Source organism: Acipenser ruthenus, chromosome 5 (assembly GCF_902713425.1).
Source record: "Acipenser ruthenus chromosome 5, fAciRut3.2 maternal haplotype, whole genome shotgun sequence".
Lineage (NCBI taxonomy): Eukaryota > Metazoa > Chordata > Actinopteri > Acipenseriformes > Acipenseridae > Acipenser > Acipenser ruthenus.
Genome location: NC_081193.1, coordinates 5983746 through 6006535, shown reverse-complemented (window position 1 = coordinate 6006535; position 22790 = coordinate 5983746). Strand labels below are relative to the sequence as shown.

Here is a 22790-nt window from a genome sequence, read left to right as displayed (position 1 = left end):
GAGGGAGAATACCTGCTTGTCCCGCCTCCACCTCCATGGGAGGACGGCGTGTCGCTCCCGCCTCCGCCAGCAGAGGGAGAGTTCCTGCTGGTTCCACCTCCGTCTCCGTGGGAGGACTGTGTGTTATTTATTTTTGTTAATTGTTAATAAAAACGACGGCCAGCCGCGACTTACTTTAATCTGCAGTACTGGTTTATTTTTCCTTCCTGCTTGTGCCTGACGTCACCGCCCAGTCACCCTGTCACACTGCCCTAGGCTCCTGCTTTCAGAAATGCACTTACATATTTGTGCATGGTATTACTGCAGTAAAAACGAGAAGCATAAAAACTGTAACAAAATCAATCTGGGATAGGAATGTTGAGCGGTAACGTTTCATTTATAAAATACCACTATCGGCCCAATGAAGCAATGCATAAAAAGGAATTTAACTGCACTATACTCCTCTGCATAGATTCGGATGAACAGCTGCTAACATTTGACCCCATTTGTAATCTGTAAAGTCAGGCTCGCTGTGTCCCAAGGTTTATGTATTCCATTTAGTCTTTATCCTCAATGCAGTGGTGTTTTTGCATTTATTTAAAACTTAATAACACATAACATTGTGCCCATTTTTGTTTCAGGAAAGATTTTGAGGAACTTTTTGAAGTTGTCATCACTAATGCTTTGAAGCCTGGTTTCTTCTCCCAAATACCAGAACAGAGGCCTTTCCGAACTCTTGGTGAGTGCTGAGATTATCAGAGGAGTTAGACTGTAGACTGTTGGTTGTAGTCAGTGATGCTGAGGAGAGCACTCATCATTTACAGTGCCTCCCAATGAGCCAAATGACAATGACTTAAGATGACAAAGTAAAGCAGGCTCCTGGGTGTTCCTGGAAAGGCAAGGTTTGCCAAAAACCACCATGGAACGCAAAGCTGTGGTTGCAAGTAGGGGTAGTATCGAATAGTCGACTAATCGTATAGCAAAGGGACAGTCGACCTCAGAAAAGGATAGTCGACGAATCAGATATGTGGAACTGAAGTTGCAATCCATTAGCATATAAATGACATATTAGAACCTTAATAAATAGTTCCACGTATGTTCACAAATAGAGCATTAGAATTTGACTATTTTTACCTTAACAGTTCAAATTAGTAATCATTCTGCCCCTAGTTGCAATGAGAGATGCAAGCATTAATATTCCTTTGTAGCAAAAAAGAGATGTGTTAATGCGCTGTGTTAAAGATGTTGAAATAGGCTATGGCTACTACTAATTCGATTGAAGTTTATTCTTTAGCTACGTGCTATTGTTACCTTTCCTTTATCAGCAATGCGACCATCTGAATAGCTACACAGTAATATGAACTTCAGTCAAGGTAAAACAAAATGTGTCTGCTAAAACATGTATGATTCTTAACTCTGAATGAATAAAGTTTCACAGAAAGACTGTAACTACTATAATTATTATAATTTCCAGCAACAGGTGTCAAGGCTATCATCTTTATACTATCGCGACTTTATGCTGTATTTGTAATTTATAGGAGGCTGTGTGGTCCAGTGGTTAAAGAAAAGGGCTTGTAACCAGGAGGTCCCGAGTTCAAATCCCACCTCAGCCACTGACTCATTGTGTGACCCTGAGCAAGTCACTTAACCTCCTTCTGTTCCGTCTTTCGGTTGAGACGTTGGTGTAAGTGACTCTGCAGCTGATGCATAGTTCACACACCCTAGTCTCTGTAAGTCGCCTTGGGTAAAGGCGTCTGCAAAATAAACAAATAATAATATATGTATACAAATGTACAGTGAATAATAGATGAACCTTTTTGAGATTATTAAGAGAGGTGTTGTGAAATTCCTAAGAATGGACTTTTGACGATGATGTAGCTCTGCGCCCTTTCTTGTTTTGATGCCAAGTTTAATTGACCCGGTGTTATTTGTTCTGTAGTGCAATAAGCTTTTCTTAACACAAGCCCTGAAACAGGATTGCATTAGATAAAGAAGTATACTTCTATCTCAGTAGGATGATAATTCTTCAATTTGTCTCTTGAATTTGATGCATCCCGACCCATGGAACGATGTTAATTGTACTGAACTGACACTGGCCTACCCCCCCCCCCCCCCTCCCAAAGTCTAGAAAAGTGTAGTACGGTGGTGGAATGATGACATCAAAATTCTAGAAAAATAACATTCTATGGTGGGTGCAAAGTCATAAACAAGCCAGTGTTGCATTGTCAGCCTTCAGTCTCTGGCCTGTTGTACAAGAGGGAGTTTATGTTTTGCACCGTAACTGCTGATAATGGCAAAGTAACTCCTGTAACTAATTTAAAATACACTTGAGTGCACCTGAGATACTGGAATGGTGCACCTCAGCTCCAAAGCAATGAGCGCTCAGGGATTTGCTTTTAATAATAATAATAATAATAATAATAATAATAATAATAATAATAATAATAATAATAAACTTTATTTGTTGAGCGCCTTTCATACCAAGAGGTTGAAGGCGCTTCACACAGACTTACAAAAAGCAGTAATTACAAAAAATATTGTAAAAAGAATAAGAAAATAAAAGACAATGTAATATAAAAAGATAGGTAAAATTATATATATATATATATAGCATAAGTATTCAGCCCCTTAAGTCAGTACTTGGTAGAAGCACCTTTTGGATAGGTCTCTACTAGCTTTGCACAGTAGGATTGTGACATTTTTGTCCATTCTTCACGGGACAATTGCTCCAGTTCTGATAAGTTTTTTGAGGATCGTCGATGGACTGCAATCTTCAAGTCTCTCCATAAATTTTCGATTGGATTCAAGTCAAAACTTCGACTGGGCCACTCAAGAACATTTAATCTCTTCTTGTTCAACCACTCCAGTGTGGTTTGGCTTTGTGCTTCGGGTCATTCTCCTTGTGAAATGTGAATTTCTTCCCCAGTCTTGGCTGACTCAGACAGGTTTTCCTCAAGGATTCGCCTGTACTTTGCACGATTCCTTTCTTCCCTCTATCCTGACAAGCTTCCCAGTGAATACTTCTGCAAACCACTGTGTATGTATATATATACAGTACTGTGCAAAAGTTTTAGGCAGGTGTGAAAAAATGCTGTAAAGTAAGAATGCTTTCAAAAATAGACATGTTAATAGTTTATATTTATCAATTAACAAAATGCAAAGTGAGTGAACAGAAGAAAAATCTACATCAAATCAATATTTGGTGTGACCACCCTTTGCCTTCAAAACAGCATCAATTCTTCTAGGTACACTTGCACACAGTTTTTGAAGGAACTCGGCAGGTAGGTTGGCCCAAACATCTTGGAGAACTAACCACAGTTCTTCTGTGGATTTAGGCAGCCTCAGTTGCTTCTCTCTCTTCATGTAATCCCAGACAGACTCGATGATGTTGAGATCAGGGCTCTGTGGGGGCCATACCATCACTTCCAGGACTCCTTGTTCTTCTTTACGCTGAAGATGGTTCTTAATGACTTCCGCTGTACGTTTGGGGTCGTTGTCATGCTGCAGAATAAATTTGGGGCCAGTCAGATGCCTCCCTGATGGTATTGCATGATAGATAAGTATCTGCCTGTACTTCTCAGCATTGAGGAGACCATTAATTCTGACCAAATCCCCAACTCCATTTGCAGAAATGCAGCCCCAAACTTGCAAGGAACCTCCACCATGCTTCACTGTTGCCTGCAGACACTCATTTGTGTACCGCTCTCCAGCCCTTCGGCGAACAAACTGCCTTCTGCTACAGCCAAATATTTCAAATTTTGACTCATCAGTCCAGAGCACCTGCTGCCATTTTTCTGCACCCCAGTTCCTGTGTTTTCGTGCATAGTTGAGTCAATTGGCCTTGTTTCCACGTCGGAGGTATGGCTTTTTGGCCGCAAGTCTTCCATGAAGGCCACTTCTGACCAGACTTCTCCGGACAGTAGATGGGTGTACCAGGGTCCCACTGTTTTCTGCCAATTCTGAGCTGATGGCACTGCTGGACATCTTCCGATTGTGAAGGGAACCAAGCACGATGTGTCTTTCATCTGCTGCAGTAAGTTTCCTTGACCGACCACTGTGTCTACGGTCCTCAACGTTGCCCGTTTCTTTGTGCTTCTTCAAAAGAGCTTGGACAGCACATCTGGAAACCCCTGTCTTGAAATTTCTGCCTGGGAGAGACCTTGCTGATGCAGTATAAATACCTTGTGTCTTGTTGCTGTGCTCAGTCTTGCCATGGTGTATGACTTTTGACAGTAAACTGTCTTCAGCAACCTCACCTTGTTATCTGAGTTTGGCTGTTCCTCACCCAGTTTTATTCCTCCTACACAGCTGTTTCTGTTTCAGTTAATGATTGTGTTTCAACCTATATATTGAATTGATGATCATTAGCACCTGTTTGGTATAATTGTTTAATCATACACCTGACTATATGCCTACAAAATCCCTGACTTTGTGCAAGTGTACCTAGAAGAATTGATGCTGTTTTGAAGGCAAAGGGTGGTCACACCAAATATGGATTTGATTTAGATTTTTCTTCTGTTCACTCACTTTGCATTTAGTTAATTGATAAATATAATCTATTAACATGTCTATTTTTGAAAGCATTCTTACTTTACAGCATTTTTTCACACCTGCCTAAAACTTTTGCACAGTACTGTATATATATATATATATATATATATATATATATATATATATATATATATATATATATATATGTATATATACATGGACTACTATAGGCATGGACTACTTTCTCTGCATCGGAAATAGACAGAAAATATCTAATTTAGGTGGCGCGACTTGCTCTCTTAACTATGTATTGTTTTGCCAGTTAGGACAGTAATCCAGTAGCTCAAATGTTGTAATTCTGAAGCCCTATCTGTAAAGCTTGTTGGGTTATAGCTGTTTTCATTTATGGAAACTGTGCCTTAAGTCCACCAGGAAAATCAATTATCACTGGCTTAAGCTGTACCAGTCTTGTGACTTAAGTTGCATGATCTCAGAGGATTGATAAATAAACTGTATTTCCAATGGCATAAACACTGTCTTGATGAGAACATTCTGTGCCTAAGTTGTATGTATCTTGGCAATTGTATGAAAAAATATTTTTTTTTTTCTCCCATACTGCAGTAGGAAAATATGATAAACAATCTGGGATATTTTATGTATTGTAATTTGTTGATTTCAGTGGGAAAAACTGAACTGAAATGAAATGCCTTAGCATCTTACTATTTGTGTATCTAAATAAGCAGTTTTCACAGCAGTTATTTTGAGTACAAAAGGTAAATTACATAGGAGGCTGTGTGGTCCAGTGGTTAAAGAAAAGGAGGTCCCCAGTTCAAATCCCACCTCAGCCACTGACTCATTGTGTGACCCTGAGCAAGTCACTTCACCTTCTTGTGCTCCGTCTTTCGGATGAGACGTAATTGTAAGTGACTCTGCAGCTGATGCATCGTTCACACACCCTAGTCTCTGTAAGTCGCCTTGGATAAAGGCATCTGCTAAATAAACAAATAATAATTATGTTGCAATTATCCGCCAGTAGGAATTGCATAACAAGACATAGGCCAGTCATTTTTTTTTTTTTAAATCATATCAGAGATATCCCACTAACAGCTACAATAAATTGCAGTGATTTTTTGTATTTTCATGCATGCGATCTCACATGTTGCTTTATTGCAGACTGTGGCAGGGCTAAGGCACATGTGTATATAGTATAATTGGTCTTTTGTTTTTCATTTCTTTTGCTGTTTTGTTATTAGTTTAAAAGAGAGCAAGTCACTCCACCTGAGAAGTGAGACCTGCTGCGTTTGATTACAGGAGCGTCAGCCGGGATTGGCCGGCTGCGCATTCTGAATCAGCAGGTAGGCATGCCCTGATGAAGCGTGACACTATAAAGGAAGACACTCAGCATGACAGTCTGTGTGTGAATACTACTGGACATGCAGTCACCATGTGCTTAACCGGATCGCTCTTCCAAACAACACTTTCGACCACCATGGTCGGGACCATATGAAACCTAAGAAAATAGTCTTCAGTTTAGGAGATTTTTTTATATCCTGCAAAATTATACGGAGGGAGTGTCAGTGTTGGTTTCTGCAGCGGGACCTCCATTTGTTGTGGGAGCAGCGTCTGGTCTATTCAGGAAACTTTTATTTTGTAGCTGTTTTTCCCCCTCTGTGTTTTGTTTTGCATTTTTGTATTTCTTTCTTGTTTACACTGTGTTTGTGAATTCTTGCCAGTGTGCTATACAGTTGGGACTATAGCCACGTGGTTTACACTGGAGGAACCCCACTCTAGGGATACCAGTGCTGGTACCCTACTGGTGGCTACTGGTAACTGCAACCTAAATTGCAAAACACTATATGTTGTAAGTAAAGCTGGGCACCTGTGTCTCTCTCTCTGTCAGCGGATATTCCCACTACCCTTTTACACAGACGCATATATTAAGGTTTTTAATGTTACTTTTTTCATGATAATCTGAAACAAACTGCCGATCGTATAGTACATTTTTCACTGCTGCACTTCCAATAGCAGTCACATATGACATAAGAAAAGTAGTGATTGGTTACTGACAGAGCATAACACATATGTATTATGTATATACCTCCAAGGAGCTATCGAATCATTTTTCCACAGAGCTTGATGGTCCTGTTTACAATTTGTTTACAGTTTTCCCAGAAACATCTTTTCTTGTGCTCAGGTATCAGCTAGTTGCACCTTACTCATTTGGTATGTAGTGCTGCTTTATTCCCCCCCAAGCTGGCAAGGCAGTCTGCCGGACTTCACCTGCAGCAGTGAGTAGAAGGCCCTGCTGCACGACAACGCTTGCCATCAGTGACTTACTGTTGCATTTGCCGCGCAGACACGTCACGGTTTAATTACGATACTGGCTCTTTAAGTTAGAAAGAGTTGAAGAAGAAAAAAACAAGCCTGGTTGGAACAGTAAATAAACAAAGGAGAGAACTGCCACCATCTGCAGGAGAGCTGTAAACAGAGCTGCACTCCACTACAATTCTGAAGCACTCTGACTGCACTCATAACAGTTTACAAGTGCAAGTCGAGAAAGAATGGAATTATGCTCAGCCCCCTTCATCTGTCAGTTACCATAGGGACTGGTGAAAAGAAAACAGACTGTGGAGTTTAACAATACAACGAAGTATGGAGTTGATATTTATACCAGAGGGCACGGAAATACTCGGGTCGCGCAGGTGGCCTGTTCATGTGTTTTACAATATATTGGATCGTGCATCCATCAACTCTTTTATTCCTTTATATGTTGTATATTATATATTGAAATTATATATTGCAACTAGCTGAAGAACTTCGCCAGAAACATTTCGAACAGAAGAAGAGTGCAAAGCAGATACCCGCAGCTGAAGGTAGCGGCCCCCGGTGCCAGCCACAAGCGACGACAATGCCAGGGTGCCAAATGCAATGGTAACAAGACTCTTGATAGCTGTGCCCAGTGCGCAAAGGAAGTGTGTGGAAAGTGCACTGCATATGTGGAGAAGCACAACATCTGTGTGGACTGTGCAAATACTCAGAGCCTCATTTAAAAGGAGGCTGTGTGATCCACTGGTTAAAGAAAAGAGCTTGTAATCAGGAGGTCCCTGGTTCAAATCCCGGCTCACTCACTGACTCACTGTCTGACCCTGAGCAAGTCATTTAACCGCCTTGTGCTCTGTCTTTCAGGTGAGACGTTGTTCTAAGTGACTCTGCAGCTGATGCATAGTTCACACACCCTAGTCTCTGTAAGTTGCCTTGGATAAAGGCGTCTGCTAAATAAACAGATAATAATAATAATAATAATAATAATAATAATAATAATAATAATAATAATTACCAAGCGGCAGTAATTTGACCAGAATTGTGGAGGAAAATTGAGATGTACGTGTCCTACAACAATGTGAAGCCTACAATGCATCAGCATGGTTTGTTTTGTATTACATGTGGGATAGGCTAAAAAAAAGCCTGCTAGGTATTCATTTGATTTTACTACTATACTGTTTTATTATTATTTATTTCTTAGCAGACGCCCTTATCCAGGGCGACTTACAATTGTTACAAAATCTCACATTATTTTTACATACAATTACCCATTTATACAGCTGTTTTTTTTTTTTACTGGAGCAATCTAGGTAAAGTACCTTGCTCAAGGGTACAGCAGCAGTGTCCCCCACCTGGGATTGAACCCACGACCCGCTGGTCAAGAGTCCAGAGCCCTAACCACTACTCCACACTGCTGCCTTGTTGTTTAAGCTTATTGTACATATCTATATGTTTACATAATGTAATGGTAACAAACACAATGTTATTTTAATATACCCTCATATTTATTAGGCTGTTTGTTTTTTTGTTTGTTTTTTACTAAATAAACATAAATCGATTGAAGACATACAAATACGTATATAGTACTTTAATTAATTCATGCCGAAATAAATATATTTACAAACAAACTAACTAAAATACAGATAAATGCACTGGGGGTCAGCAAACGTAATGTAGAAACAATTAAAAAGCGCTGTTGGGGGGGAGAAATTATGTTTTGGCTCCAGTAAAAACCTAACTGTATAAATAGGTACCACACCAGCAGGGAAAATGAATGTGTGCAAAATGACATCACTGTAAACTGATCAAACATTTGACTTTCCAGTTGCACTGGAATTTGTACTGGAAGCCAATGCACATTTTCTACTAAGACAACTTTTCCATTGACATGAAGAATGGGTTTCATTACAAGTTCAAACAGTTCCTTATCTATAGTGGTGCAGTTGTATAATCTATTGCTCTAATTTACTACATATAATTTGTATTCTGTTTACAGTATGAATAAATGTAATTTATCATATGAACGAGATAATCTATTCTTTCCAGACATTATTTATAAAACAGATTAAAGTTAAAATACTGCACCTATATTTTTTGATGTGACATTTAGGACAAAGGCATGACAGGATTTCATCACTAAAGTGTGGTATATTCAATTCGACTAAAATGCCACAGTTTAAATATTATAGGACCAAACCTGCCATGTTACTTATTTTTACAAACAGACACTCGCACACACAGTCTTTAAACACCTTAAATGACAGCAGTATTTCGATCCTCCATCGTTTAAGTCAATAACAGACCCCAGGCTATTTGATTTACTGTGTCTGCAGTGTTGTTAATATGTCTTAATTTCTCACTTGCACCACGGATCATTTCGATTTTTGTGCGGTGTCTCTTCGTATCACATCACTGTTTTAAACTTTTTCTGTTCAATCTCAATTTTGGACGTGATAAATACAATGTATTACAATAGCCTTGTGCTTAATGCACACTGTCATGTACTGATGTTCCAATTCCAGATACAGACGGAATGCAGCCCCATCTGGGCACATTTCCTTCCAGTAATAACACACCCGTGTTGAACTCTGAAATAAAAATGACTGGATCAGTAAAATATTTACTTCCTTTCAAAAGCGCCACGTTGACTGTGAAGCCACAATGGTTACCTTTATGTTGGATCAAACTGAGCTTACTGTTTATTGATAGTGTTTCTTTTTAAGTCTTCAACCCTTGATTGGAATGTATTTATTCTCAGATAGGTCTACCAGATCTCAGAGCCCTGCATAGTTCATTTTGATGGAAGAAGTAAATGCTGCTCCCCTATATGTACTACAATTAAGCCTGAATAGATCAACTTTTCTCAGAAGGAAATACTGTATTTCACCATGGCTGTTAAAATAGTTAGATATTCTGATCATTTCTGCCTGTAATGGTGCTTTTGTGGTGCAATCAGGCCCAGACCATTCTATTGCTGTTTCAAAATTCACCAGCTGCCAAATACTTGCTTCAGCATATTCTGTAAACACTATCTTATCAGTAGGGCCACAGAAAATTCAAGTTTCGGTTTTGTCACTTAACCCTGTTTTTCAAAGTCAGCATAACGCTGTACACCACAGTGCGTTTCATTACTGTATGAACACTTTTAAACGTTTACAAAACTCGACAATTTTGCCAAATTTGTCATTCAGACTTGTTTTGTTTTAATCAGTTTTGTCTGCTTGTTACTTTTTTCAGCCAACACATTTAAATGACCCTTGTTTGTTACATTTTAAAAGATTGTTCTAAACGTTACAATGTAAATGTTGACTCAGTAGCTATCAATAATTGTTAAAATGTTTCAACCCCTGTGATTTTCTTTGATGCGATATTAATTTTAGGCAACTTACAATAGAAAGTTAAAAAAAATAAATAAATAAAATGGCACTTCCGTGAAATGTATATATTTTTTTTATTATTATTGTCATTTGTGAATTTCTTGAAAAAGTACCGTGAATTTTCCATGGCTCTACTTATCAGTTACAGCAGATATTTTTATTTTTTATTTATTTTATTATTTCTGCTTATTATCTACTATTTTTAAAACGTTATATTACTCAATAAGTTACATACAGGGTCAGTTATTTGTAGTTCCAGCATATTATGCATTATTAGGGGGGGAAGTGTGTTGTTTTTTTTTAATGAGATTAAGCTGATATTCGAGCAGCGGGTACTTTGGACTGCTGAATATGTAAAGCAGTTAGCAAGCAGGGAATAGCAAGGAATTACAATGGGATTTTCAGATGCAGCCCCTGAAAAATATACCTTATCACAGTAAGGTGTCTTTTATTACCTACAATTACTTGTTCTGCCTTCCACCAAAACAAGTCCTTGTTTGATGAGAAGAGAAATTGTAAAAAGTGCATTTGTGGTTTACTCCATGTTGCCATTGAGAGAATAAAGCAGTAAAAAAAAGGGTAAGACTTCAGTGCAATCAAGATGCTGCTGATTAAACCCACGTGGTGTGTCAGCACACAGAAGACTGTGGGTTTATAAGGTTGTTTTTATCTGTCTGGCAGGCAAGTTTACATTGACTCAAAGTTTTGAAGGTTTTGCAACAGTGCAGGAAGTAACATGTTAAAAAATGTCTGAATGTGGCTATTAAATCATTTCTCCTCAGGCTATTGCATATTGCAATCTATATTTCACTTGAGAAAGCTAACAGCGAACACATTTAATATATTTATAAGTAGAAGCCATTATTATATTATATAGTTTATCTGAAGCAAGATGTCTGTCCCTCGTGTTTTCCTTACCCTTCAACCATGCGTGTGTGTGTATATATACTATATATATATATATATATATATATACTGTATATATATACTGTATATATACACACTTATACCAGAGCCTAGCTGTCTGATTTTGAGATGGAGACAGTTCATCAGTAAGCATTTCTTCTAATACTCCAGTAAAGCGGGCAGTGGAAAAACTGCATGTAAATTGAGATTTGAAAAATAATTCTGTTTCACAGCTTGAAGCTGCAGTAACAACAGTCATATAAGCATAAAACATAAAGAGCTTTTGATGACTGTCTGAGACAGATGCTTTGGAAGAAGTCCAGAAAAACAGTTCTGGGGAAATGTCACAAAGACGGCCGGAGTGGGTGGCGTCAGACCAGAAACAGGAACACAAACGACAGAGACGGTGATGGTGATGAGCTGAGTGCAATGGCTGCACTCAGCATTTATTAACAGAAAATAAAAGGTTTGAAACACAAAAAACACTGGACACGGCACTTGCGCCAAAATAAAGAGACAAACAAAAACGAACACACACTAACAAACAGGGACGAACAAACACGGTGAGTAAAGCAATATTTACGTTCTTTCTTTCACTTTTTAGTTTCTCCTCTCTCTCCCGTTCTCCACTCACCGAACACCTAACCCCGACTGAAAGAAATGTGCGTCTATATATACTATTGTGCTGGGATTCAATTACTAATTAATTATTCACTTGAATCCCAGCACGTGAATTAATTCTGTGCAACCCCGTGCTCACATATTACATTTAACCAGCACGTGAAGTGATTTGTGCCCTCCTCGTGCCTAAATACAAATCTACATTTTTAAATACACGTGAAACACAGACCCGTTTATATCCCGTGTACCAATGACTATACACCAACATTAACACACGCACGCAACACATAACACACAAATGCACACAGGGGCGGGGCGCATTGCCACATATACCCCCCCTTGTGCGCAGCACACATGGCCTCAACGGCCACCTCCCCCCTTAAAAATCCAGCAGTCCAGGGAGGCTTCAGTGGGCCCATGGCTGGCCATGCTGTCAGCACCCCTGCCGGTAGTGGCACGGCTGACAGCCTGTTGGTTTGCTCCTGCAGCGAAACTGCTGCTGGGGAAAGTGGTCTCCTGACCTCTCCCCCTGTCTTTGTAGCCGGTAGCTCCCTTTGGTGGGGCTCCGACCACAGTACTGCCGGCAGTGAAGAAGCTGCAGTGGGAGCAGGTCTCCGGACCTCCCCCATGATCTCCGGCAGCGAAACTGCTGCAGTGGGAGCAGGTCTCCAGACCTCCCCCACGATCTCCGGCAGTGAAACTGCTGCAGTGGGAGCAGGTCTCCAGACCTCCCCCACGATCTCCGGCAGTGAAACTGCTGCAGTGGGAGCAGGTCTCCTGACCTCCCCCACGATCTCCGGCAGCGAAACTGCTGCTGGGGTTGGTGGTCTCCAGACCTCCTCCCCCTTCTTCGTGGCCGGCAGCTCCCCTTTCTGGGGCTCCGGCCACCGTACTCCCTGCGGAGGTACGGGCAGCAGAGGCAGCTCCTGCTCCTCTGCTCCGGGCGGTGGCGGAGGCAGAGGCAGCTCCAGCTCCTCTGCTCCTGGTGGTGGTGGAGGCAGAGGTAGCTCCAGCCCCTCTGCTCCTGGCGGTGGTGGAGGCAGAGGCAGCTCCAGCTCCTCTGCTCCTGGCGGTGGTGGAGGCAGAGGCAGCTCCAGCTCCTCTGCTCCTGGTGGTGGTGGAACCAGCAGGTATTCACCCTCTGCTGGTGGAGGTGGGAGGGGCCAGCAGTCCTCCCACTGCGGTGAAGGTGGAACCAGCAGGTATTCACCTGCTGGTGGAGGTGGGAGGGGCAAGCAGTCCTCCCACTGCGGTGGAGGTGGAACCAGCAGGCATTCACCCTCTGCTGGTGGAGGTGGGACCAGCAGGTATTCACCCTCTGCTGGCAGCTTGGGTCCTAGGGCTGTGGAAGCCCCGACTTCCCTCTCTTCGGGCTGTGGACGCACAGACTCCTCCCTTTTGGGCTGTGGACGCCCCGACTCCTCCCTGTTGGGCTGTGGACGCACCGACTCCTCCCTGTTGGGCTGTGGACGCACCGACTCCTCCCTGTTGGGCTGTGGACGCACCGACTCCTCCCTTTTGGGCTGTGGACGTTCGGGCTCCCCCCACTCAGGCGTAGGACGTTCGGGCTCCTCCCACTCAGGCGTAGGACGTTCGGGCTCCTCCCACTCAGGCGTAGGACGTTCGGGCTCCTCCCACTCAGGCGTAGGACGTTCGGGCTCCTCCCGCTTGGGCTGTGGACACTCAGGCTCCTCCCGCTTGGGCTGTGGAGGCAAAACCAGCAGGCATTCTTCCTCTGCTGGTGGAGACGGGGACAGCAGGCATTCTTCCTCTGCTGGTGGACCTGCTACCTGGGCTGCTGTTCCACTTATAACTGCCTCCAGGTAGCTGAGGACCAACCCCACACCTTCCTCCCAGGTGCTTACGGTCTGTTCCCTCGCATATGCCTCCCATCGCTCTCTGTCCATAAACCGCAGGAACTGGACGACTACTGGGATAGACTGGGCCTCCAGCCCAGCATTTTCCAGCATCCAGTCCCGCACTTTTTTTTTTTTCTTTTTTTAAATCCAAACTGCGGTTCCTGCTCTGGCCTGAGTCCTGGAGGCGCTGTCGATCCCACGCAGGACACCACGTGTCACAAAGACGGCCGGAGTGGGTGGCGTCAGACCAGAAACAGGAACACAAACGACAGAGACTGTGATGGTGATGAGCTGAGTGCAATGGCTGCACTCAGCGTTTATTAACAGAAAATAAAAGGTTTGAAACACAAAAAACACTGGACACGGCACTTGCGCCAAAATAAAGAGACAAACAAAAACGAACACACACTAACAAACAGGGACGAACAAACACGGTGAGTAAAGCAATATTTACGTTCTTTCTTTCACTTTTTAGTTTCTCCTCTCTCTCCCGTTCTCCACTCACCGAACACCTAACCCCGACTGAAAGAAATGTGCGTCTATATATACTATTGTGCTGGGATTCAATTACTAATTAATTATTCACTTGAATCCCAGCACGTGAATTAATTCTGTGCAACCCCGTGCTCACATATTACATTTAACCAGCACGTGAAGTGATTTGTGCCCTCCTCGTGCCTAAATACAAATCTACATTTTTAAATACACGTGAAACACAGACCCGTTTATATCCCATGTACCAATGACTATACACCAACATTAACACACGCACGCAACACATAACACACAAATGCACACAGGGGCGGGGCGCATTGCCACAGGAAACCATTAGATCAGTTGTTTCAGTGCAAACATTTCTGCTTTAAAGAATATTTTTAAGACTAGGCAAAAAATAAATATGAAACTCATGTATAAATCATGACAGCCGTTATTGCAGTTTTTCATCTGCTTTGGTTTAAAAATAGTGCATCTGTCCATAATACAGATGATCAGATCAGAATACATTGTTGCTGTGTAAATAAGCACACATTGAAATCAGTTATGCAGAGTTATCTGGCAGGTGTTTCCTTACTGCGGAGAGCTTGTGGAAGCGAGGGCAGCACTGAATAATCACATGCTCTAGTGCCATCCTTCAACATCTGCTGCTACAATATTTATAGCATATTTGACCTTGACATGAACCTCACTGTTTCAGCACTGGAGGAAACAGACAACAACAAGAGGGAAGGTGCTGTTTACACATAAAATGAAGAATTTATTTTATAAATAAAATCTAATAAATTATAACCAACTTACTGATCAGGAGGTCTCATAAGGGACCAATCAATCAAGCCCATCATCTCCTTTCACCTGCCGAACCTGAAATTGTATATTATTCACCAGGATTTATTAAGCTAAGAATAGTATTCATCAGAAAAAGCACTTTCCAAATATTTCTTACCTTCTATATGGTATCTTTTTTTTTAACACTTTTCTAATCCATGTATATTCATTTGTCAAACAAACTGCCGAAGTTACAAAAGTAGCAAAAAAAAACAAAAAAACTAAGGTGCATGTAGTGTGACTGTATAAATTAGCATTCTGTGTTATTTATGAAGCTTTTTACCAACAATGTTCTCTTTTTAGAAAAATCATTTAGCATGGTTGTAAATGTTTTGTGGCTATGGCCCTCTGATACTGAATTGGTAAATTCGTATTGTGGATATGTCAAGGTTTTTGTAGAAGGCTGCAGTGTTTCAGTGGGGGGCTCCACAAACCCATGCCCTACTTTTCGTTGAGTCCTGTAGGTAACATAAAACATTAAGGAGTGTGCACTCTTCTCCATGTGTCACACTTTTCAAACACCCACTCCACTGCAACGAAGGACATGTTTTCTGCATTCATTTATCTGTACAGTGATGGCAGTCCTTATACAAACAAATATGAATCGTAGCCTAGTATAACGGTTTCCTTTTTAACAGGTGTCAGGTTTCTGTACAAAACTGCTTGAGGCTCCAGGAAGCCAAGAGATTTTGAAATAAGGAGCTCTCAGAGAAACTGTGCCTATCCTTAAAGCGGTCCTTTGTTCTGCTACTCTGAATCATCAATAATAATATTGTTTCTTGCTCTGTGCCATTTTTCCGAAGACTTGAATTCATTACCACAAGAAACGCTGACTGAATCCTGTGTCTGCTTGCCAGTACGTGGCTGAGTGTCAGGGGTTTTATGGCACGCTTTTTAAGTTTTGTTACTAATAAATTCATGAACTCTGGACCTCTACTGTATGTGTTTAAGCTAGGGTCTAGATGTCTGGTGTAAAATATTATGACTGTACACTATGTCACAGCTGTTCATATATTTAGAGAATCGCTTATCTTATTGTTAATAAAAATTGCAAAGAACATTCTTTAGCACGCGATTGAGTCTATAACAGTAACCCCTGTGTGTCTGTCTGTATGGCGTTTTAATCCAAAAAGCTGAATGGATTTCTTTTTATAAAGTTGTGCTTATTAGATTTTAGTGAAGATTTGATTTTAAATAAATGACTGGTTGCCCATCAATCAATGTAAAGGTTGGACCAGGCAGGTGTCAGTCATTCGTTGCAACCATCCTGCCTCTTCATGCCAAGAAGCCAACACGATCTTGTTTCTTTTTTGCTCCCGGGGTATTCATTTTGAACTCTTTCTGGGTATTGGTACAGTGTGCTATCATATTTTAGTGTTATTATTGTGTATTAGAAAATTCCAGAATTCATATGTCATAGACCTAACATTTTGTATAGTTATCAGCATTAGACATTTCAGGAAACTAGTTGTCTGTAAGCTATTATGTAATTTGATTGAACTATAATATAATCTTTAGCACATGTCGGTACAATTCCAGGGGTTTCCACTGAGAGCACAGAGAAGAGTAGTAGAGAGTCTATGAGAAGCTGCAGTTCAGCGTAGAGCAGGTTTAGGGCAGCAGGATCCAGCAAAGGGAACCTGACTGTTTAAAAAAAACTGGTTCCAGTTCGATTGTGGATATTTTGCAATAAACATCCCTTCTCCCTTATTGATCCCTTATCCCTGTAACACTCAGACCAGCAGTATGAAGTTTATGTAAACACTGAACAGTATGCTTTTTATGTTGGTGATCTCTTGACCTCTGAACCAATTGGGATGCCACATTTATGTCATGTGATGTTTTATGTTTTTGCTGTATTGAGACAATATATTGTCTTTACGTTTGGTACTCAGCTGTGTTCTCAGATTTCCTCAGGTAAATTCCATTACTATTGTGGAGTAAAAGTTAACCTTTTCACTGCTCCATTGTTTTAATGTCTGGAAATACTGATGAGGCCGTGCCAGTGATACAGACCACAGTCTTTGAGAGACAGTAGGCTTCACAGTCTTTGCAGTTGTTTATAGCTGCATTCCATGGTTCTATTACAGGTATTAAACAGTGCCACTAACTATATTAACATTAACTGGAATAATTTCCATGTTTTGTTTTCCTGATTTCAGTGAACGATGAAGAGAGCACTGAAGGTCTCCCCTCATTGGACAAGCCCGGCTGGTACTCTCAGGGAAACTGGGCTCACCTCCATGAGCTGCTCAAGACTATGACAGGACAGTCAGAGCCCCAGGTATGAAAGAGAAGGTGTGGTGGTACCAGTCCATGCCTGCACTGTCTGAGTGACGGGGTATAAAGGAGTGTGATCCTGCTCCACTGAGTCATAGAGCAGCCGTAGTGTGTTCACTCTGGAGACCTGATGTGCTGTCCCATGGTATTGGGGAATTCTTCACAAAGGGGAATCAGAAAAACTAGCTGTGTGTGTTATGCCACTATGGGGGGGGGGGGGGGGGGTTCAAACATCAGCGTTATTGTATCGAACTCGTGGTATAGTAACGACAGCTTTAGTAGCAAGTGATTTTCAGATGGAATTTGTTAATAAAATCAATCTGAGAGTGCTTTGAAATTGAGTTGATGAGGTCGTTAATGAACGCACCAATAATGCTTTGAAATTGAGTCAATGAAGTCGTTAATGAACTAATTTCTCGCTAAAAAGCGTACTTGTCTCAACAACCAGATAAGGGGAACTCATTAATCAAAATACATGCTAACGAGATCAAGAAAAATGAATGGAAGCATAATTCACTGTTATGGAAACTACTAGCGTACAGCGAGACAGCTCTCTTACCAGCGAGCAGCAGCCAAATGGAAATACAAAATAATGGGAATATCTATTTCGTGTATATTGTGTAAACATTTATTTAGGACACCACATATAAAATGCTGATTTACGATTATCTGGTGTGTGGATAAAAATCGGACAGCATGGATTAAAAAAAAAAAAAACCTTAAACCCCATTAGTCATTTAACCTCATTCGGGGGGATATCATTCGGGGGATATAATTCATGGGGGATATCATTCGGGTGGATATCATTCAGTTGTATATCATTCAGGGGGATATCATTCAGTTGCATATCATTCAGGGGGATATCATTCGGGTGGATATCGTTCGTGGGGATATCATTCGGGGGATATTCGTGGGGATATCATTCAGCAGCAAAGGTCATTCAAAATGATCTAGACAGCATTCAGAATTGGGCAGACACATGGCAAACGAAATTTAACCCTTTGGGGTCCATTTATTAATCGCGCGTCAGGCACGCCAGGTCTAATTAATTTTCACACGCGCAGTTAATTTTATACGCGCTGTTTAAAAGTATTTTTTTTCACAGTCAAACGGGTTTAAATGGCCCTGCATATCAACAAAGCACACACTAGGCATCTCCAGCCCCTCCCCAGCCTTTTGTTTGCTATAGCGTTCAGCTGTGTAAGAAATAAATAATAATAATAATAATAGTCGTACATACCGATCGATCATCTCCAGATCACTCGTTTTATCACCAAACTCCTCAATAATGCGATCCAAGTCATTATTTTATTACTATAACATCTGAAAAAAGCTCTGCAAATGTCCATGATAGTCTCAGTGCGCTGACGCACTTAGCCAGCTTGTTTATTATGGACGCCCATTATCTGATACCTGATACCATGTATGACTATTCATGAAATACGCCTTTTTTTTTTTTTTTTTTTTTTTTTCCCGACTTGTCTCGGCTCCTGTCGCTACCACTCGGCAATTGAATGGTTTTCTCGGCTTTTTCCGGAGAAAAAACGACTAAACACCCGTTTATTGCGTTGCTATAATGATGTCGGACCCAGTCCGACAAAGGACCTGTGAGGAATAATTGCAATGTCGGACCCAGTCCGACAATGGACCGCAAAGGGTTAATAGAGAAAAGTGTAAAGTATTGCATGCGGGCAATAAAAATGTGCATTATAAATATCATATGGGAGATAGTGAAATTGAAGAAGGGAACTTTGAAAAAGACCTAGGAGTTTATGTTGACTCAGAAATGTCTTCATCTAGACAATGTGGGGAAGCTGTAAAAAAGGCTAACAAGATGCTCTGATATATTGTGAGAAGTGTTGAATTTAAATCAAGGGAAGTAATGTTAAAACTACAATGCATTAGTAAGACCTCACCTAGAATATTGTGTTCAGTTCTGGTCACCTCGTTACAAAAAGGATATTGCTGCTCTAGAAAGAGTGCAAAGAAGAGCAACCAGAATTATCCTGGGTTTAAAAGGCATGTCGTATGCAGACAGGCTAAAAGAATTGAATCTATTCAGTCTTGAACAAAGAAGACTACGCGGCGATCTGATTCAAACATTCAAAATCCTAAAAGGTATAGACAATGTCAACCCGGGGGACTTCTTTGACTTGAAAAAAGAAACAAGGACCAGGGGTCATAAATAGAGATTAGATAAAGGGGCATTCAGAACAGAAAATAGGAGGCACTTTTTTACACAGAGAATTGTGAGGGTCTGGAACCAACTCCCCAGTAATGTTGTTGAAGCTGACACCCTGGGATCCTTCAAGAAGCTGCTTGATGAGATTCTGGGATCAATAAGCTACTAACAACCAAACGAGCAAGATGGGCTGAATGGCCTCCTCTCGTTTGTAAACTTTCTTATGTTCTTAAGTTCATTCGGGTGGATATCGTTCGTGGGGATATCATTCGGGTGGATATTGTTCATGGGGATATCATTCGGGTGGATATCGTTCTGTTGGATATCATTCGTGGGGATATCGTTTGGTTGGATATCATTCGTGGGGATATCATTCGGGGGTTATCATCCGGGTGGATATCATTCGGGGGATATCATTCAGGTGGATATCGTTCGGGGGATATCATTCGGATGGATATCGTTCGGGGGGATTTCGTTTGGGTGGGTATCATACGGGTGGATAGCATTCGGGTGGATATCATTCTGGGGGATATTTTGCCACGGCTTGATATATACAAGCATTTGTGGATGAGGAAAAGAAAAATACTAGAAATAGATGTCTACAATTATTTATATCAGCAATTTATTTGCAAAACTCCAAACATGCTAATTCAAAAGTATTCATACCCTGACAAGGAAAATTAAATTAATAGTTAGTTGAGGCACCTTTAGCAGTAATAACCTATTTTAAACTATTAGGATATTTGTCAATGAGATTTTGGCATGCTTCTTTAGTGATTTTTGACTGATATATACAGTGCTCCCTCTCGGTTATAAGGCGCCTTGGATATAACGCTCCTACAGCATGTGCCCCAATTCCCTATACTAGTGATTCTTGCAATATCTCTACAGTAAATACAGTACCAGTGTTGTTAAAACTATAAAAACTTCTCACTCTAACTTCCATTTCTGTCCCTCCCTTTTGATATAGTATCTGAAGAAAAGCCGTGCTGACTCTATATCACACAAACATCTTATTCAGCATTTGTTTTAGAACTAAATAAATATTATGATTATTACGTGGTAATCTTTCCGAATGTATTTCCTTTTTTTGCTGCGAGAGGAGCTGCAGCTTTTTCCGGGAGACGAGACACTTCAGCTTCACTTCAGCCCCGCTCCGGCAGCCGAACCTGGGACGAGCCCATTCCCTCTTCCCCTCTCCCAACCCGCTCTCCTTCTCGCACATCGTTTGCTTGTCTGTCACTTCGAACTGAACTCTCGACCGCTGTTTAGCCAGGCTATTTATAGTTTAAAAACTGCTAATTAAAAACTGCTAATTAGAATGTTACCTTTCTTTTGTAAAATATATTGCGTTGATTACATGGTGCTTTATGCATGGTTAATTCACAGAAAGTTACATTTTTGCTTCACTATATGTGCGTTATAGAGAGAGATTTATTTTGTATTTTAGTCAAGTGTTGTTATGTGTCCTGCAGCGCCCCCCATCCCCTCCCCCGTTTATATGCTGGTATAATTCAAATAAAATCTAGAGGAGAGGTCAGCTGTCATATAATATACGTATCCAGATTTCAGATACAGGCTACAGTTGCATTGATCATTTCTGTAACCATACACTGGGTGCAAATAATGTTACATAATTTTAGCAATACAACACACATTCCGTGAGGTTACAAATGGTTAAACAAGTGAATAAATCTCATTCATAAGCACACATATAGAAAATGCTTAAATATTTTCATAGCTACGAATATTGAATTATCTAGGTAGAAACTAACCCTGGTCCTGTACACTCTCTCTCTGTATTGTTGGCATCGCAGCCGGGGTCTGTCAATCTCAGGCTCGCACTCAAGCTCTAAAATTACATTTGCTGCTGCTGCTGTTGCAACTGCTGCCAGTCCCAGCAAAGCCATACTGTAGTTTCTTTATTATATTTTTTTAACCAAAGATCTTAAATACTGTTTCAAGGTGAGTTATATACTTTTTTGTTAATTAAAACCTCCTTTTCCAAGTGCAAATTAATACCTGATAAATTGACAATTAACACGGATTTCCTTTTAAATTTCATCGCAAACAAAAGAAATAGTCACAAGAAGTACTGCTCGTTAAGATAGTAACATTATTTTGTAAATTAACATAATTTCAGAAATCACATTAGCACGATTATTTAATAACAAAATAAGTATAACAACCGCTTGAAATTGCCGAAATCAGTGCTACATACCGATTTGTTCATTAACACTAGAGTTATCTTTTACAAACTTCTGAAAATCCCCCCTATGCCTCTTAGCATTGAGCCTCCAATTCACAGCTGTAGGAATCACCCATCTGTAAACTACGCTGATTATAATCCTATGACAAAATATATTCTGAGTGTGCTTCCAATTTCCATCAACCTTGCTGGATTTTGTTGTTGTTGACTCAGCAGAAGACCAGCTGGCAAGATTTTTAAAAACACCATAATACTCCTGATTTGATGCTAGAAATTCACTAACAAAATGCAGCTGGACAGCAAGTATTTGTTTTGGCAGTATTTTCTGTATTTATAGCCCCCGTAAATACTTTTGTTTTGAACCTGTTGGCTTCCCCCACTGATTGGTTACTCATTTATCTTGTTCAAATACTGGGTGTGTTTCTTCCAAATGTTTTTCAAGCTTTTGGAGAAATAGGTTTCAGTGACGGTTAAACGCGTGTGACGCATATCTGATTATTTCATTTTGGCCTGTTCCAACCCCAAATCTTTTTTGTGTTACCTGAAAAATGGACAATATCAAAAATACATATCAAGGACTGTGTTTTAAAATAAGTAGGCTTCCATTTAGATGTACGGCATTGGTTTTGTTGGTACAGTACTATATTTAACAGAAGTAGTATTTTAATTCAGAACAATATGATTCTGAAAATATCACTTGCCAAAACTAAAGAGACGACACATTAACTGTAATACAGGACATACTTTTCTATCCATACGTATTGTAGCGGTGTGTAACATTTTCCATTAATGACCTAACAGCGTAAAACGTAAAAGGCAATGCAATTTAGCAAAACCAAAAGATATAAAAAAACAAATAAACAAAAAAAAAGTTTCCAGAATTAAAACATTATTCAAAGTCAGTATTCAAAATGGCAAAATATAGTGCTTGATAAGGCCCTAATGTCACAGTTCACTTGCAAATGAAAATATATATACATCACAGTATCTAAAACTGTTTAATGATTAACTGTTACATTACCCTAGCTTGTCTTGTTCGCTTTGTTTTGGCTGCATTTTCGTCAAGTGAAACTGGAGGAAGGGCTGTGTAGCTGCACAATATTAGACTGATTTGGCGTTAGAGATCATTTTCTATTTATTTATTTATTTATTTAAAACATGGGCTGTGACGGATATTCAGATAAATTGTAACATTGATGAGATGGGCTTTGTATCAGAAAACTGGTGACGGGGTCGGAAAT

General features: G+C 40.5%; 1 protein-coding gene across 2 annotated transcripts in view; it reads left to right on the top strand.

Moving 5' to 3' along the window:
* nt5dc1 (5'-nucleotidase domain containing 1) overlaps positions 1–22790 on the top strand; it is a 134139-nt gene that overhangs the window by 91183 nt on the left and 20166 nt on the right. For both annotated transcript variants that reach the window (XM_034005370.3, XM_059023570.1), the window contains 2 exons: positions 621–718; positions 17041–17162. In XM_034005370.3, the coding sequence (XP_033861261.3) occupies positions 621–718; positions 17041–17162 (220 nt within the window). The remainder of the gene's footprint in view (positions 1–620; positions 719–17040; positions 17163–22790) is intronic.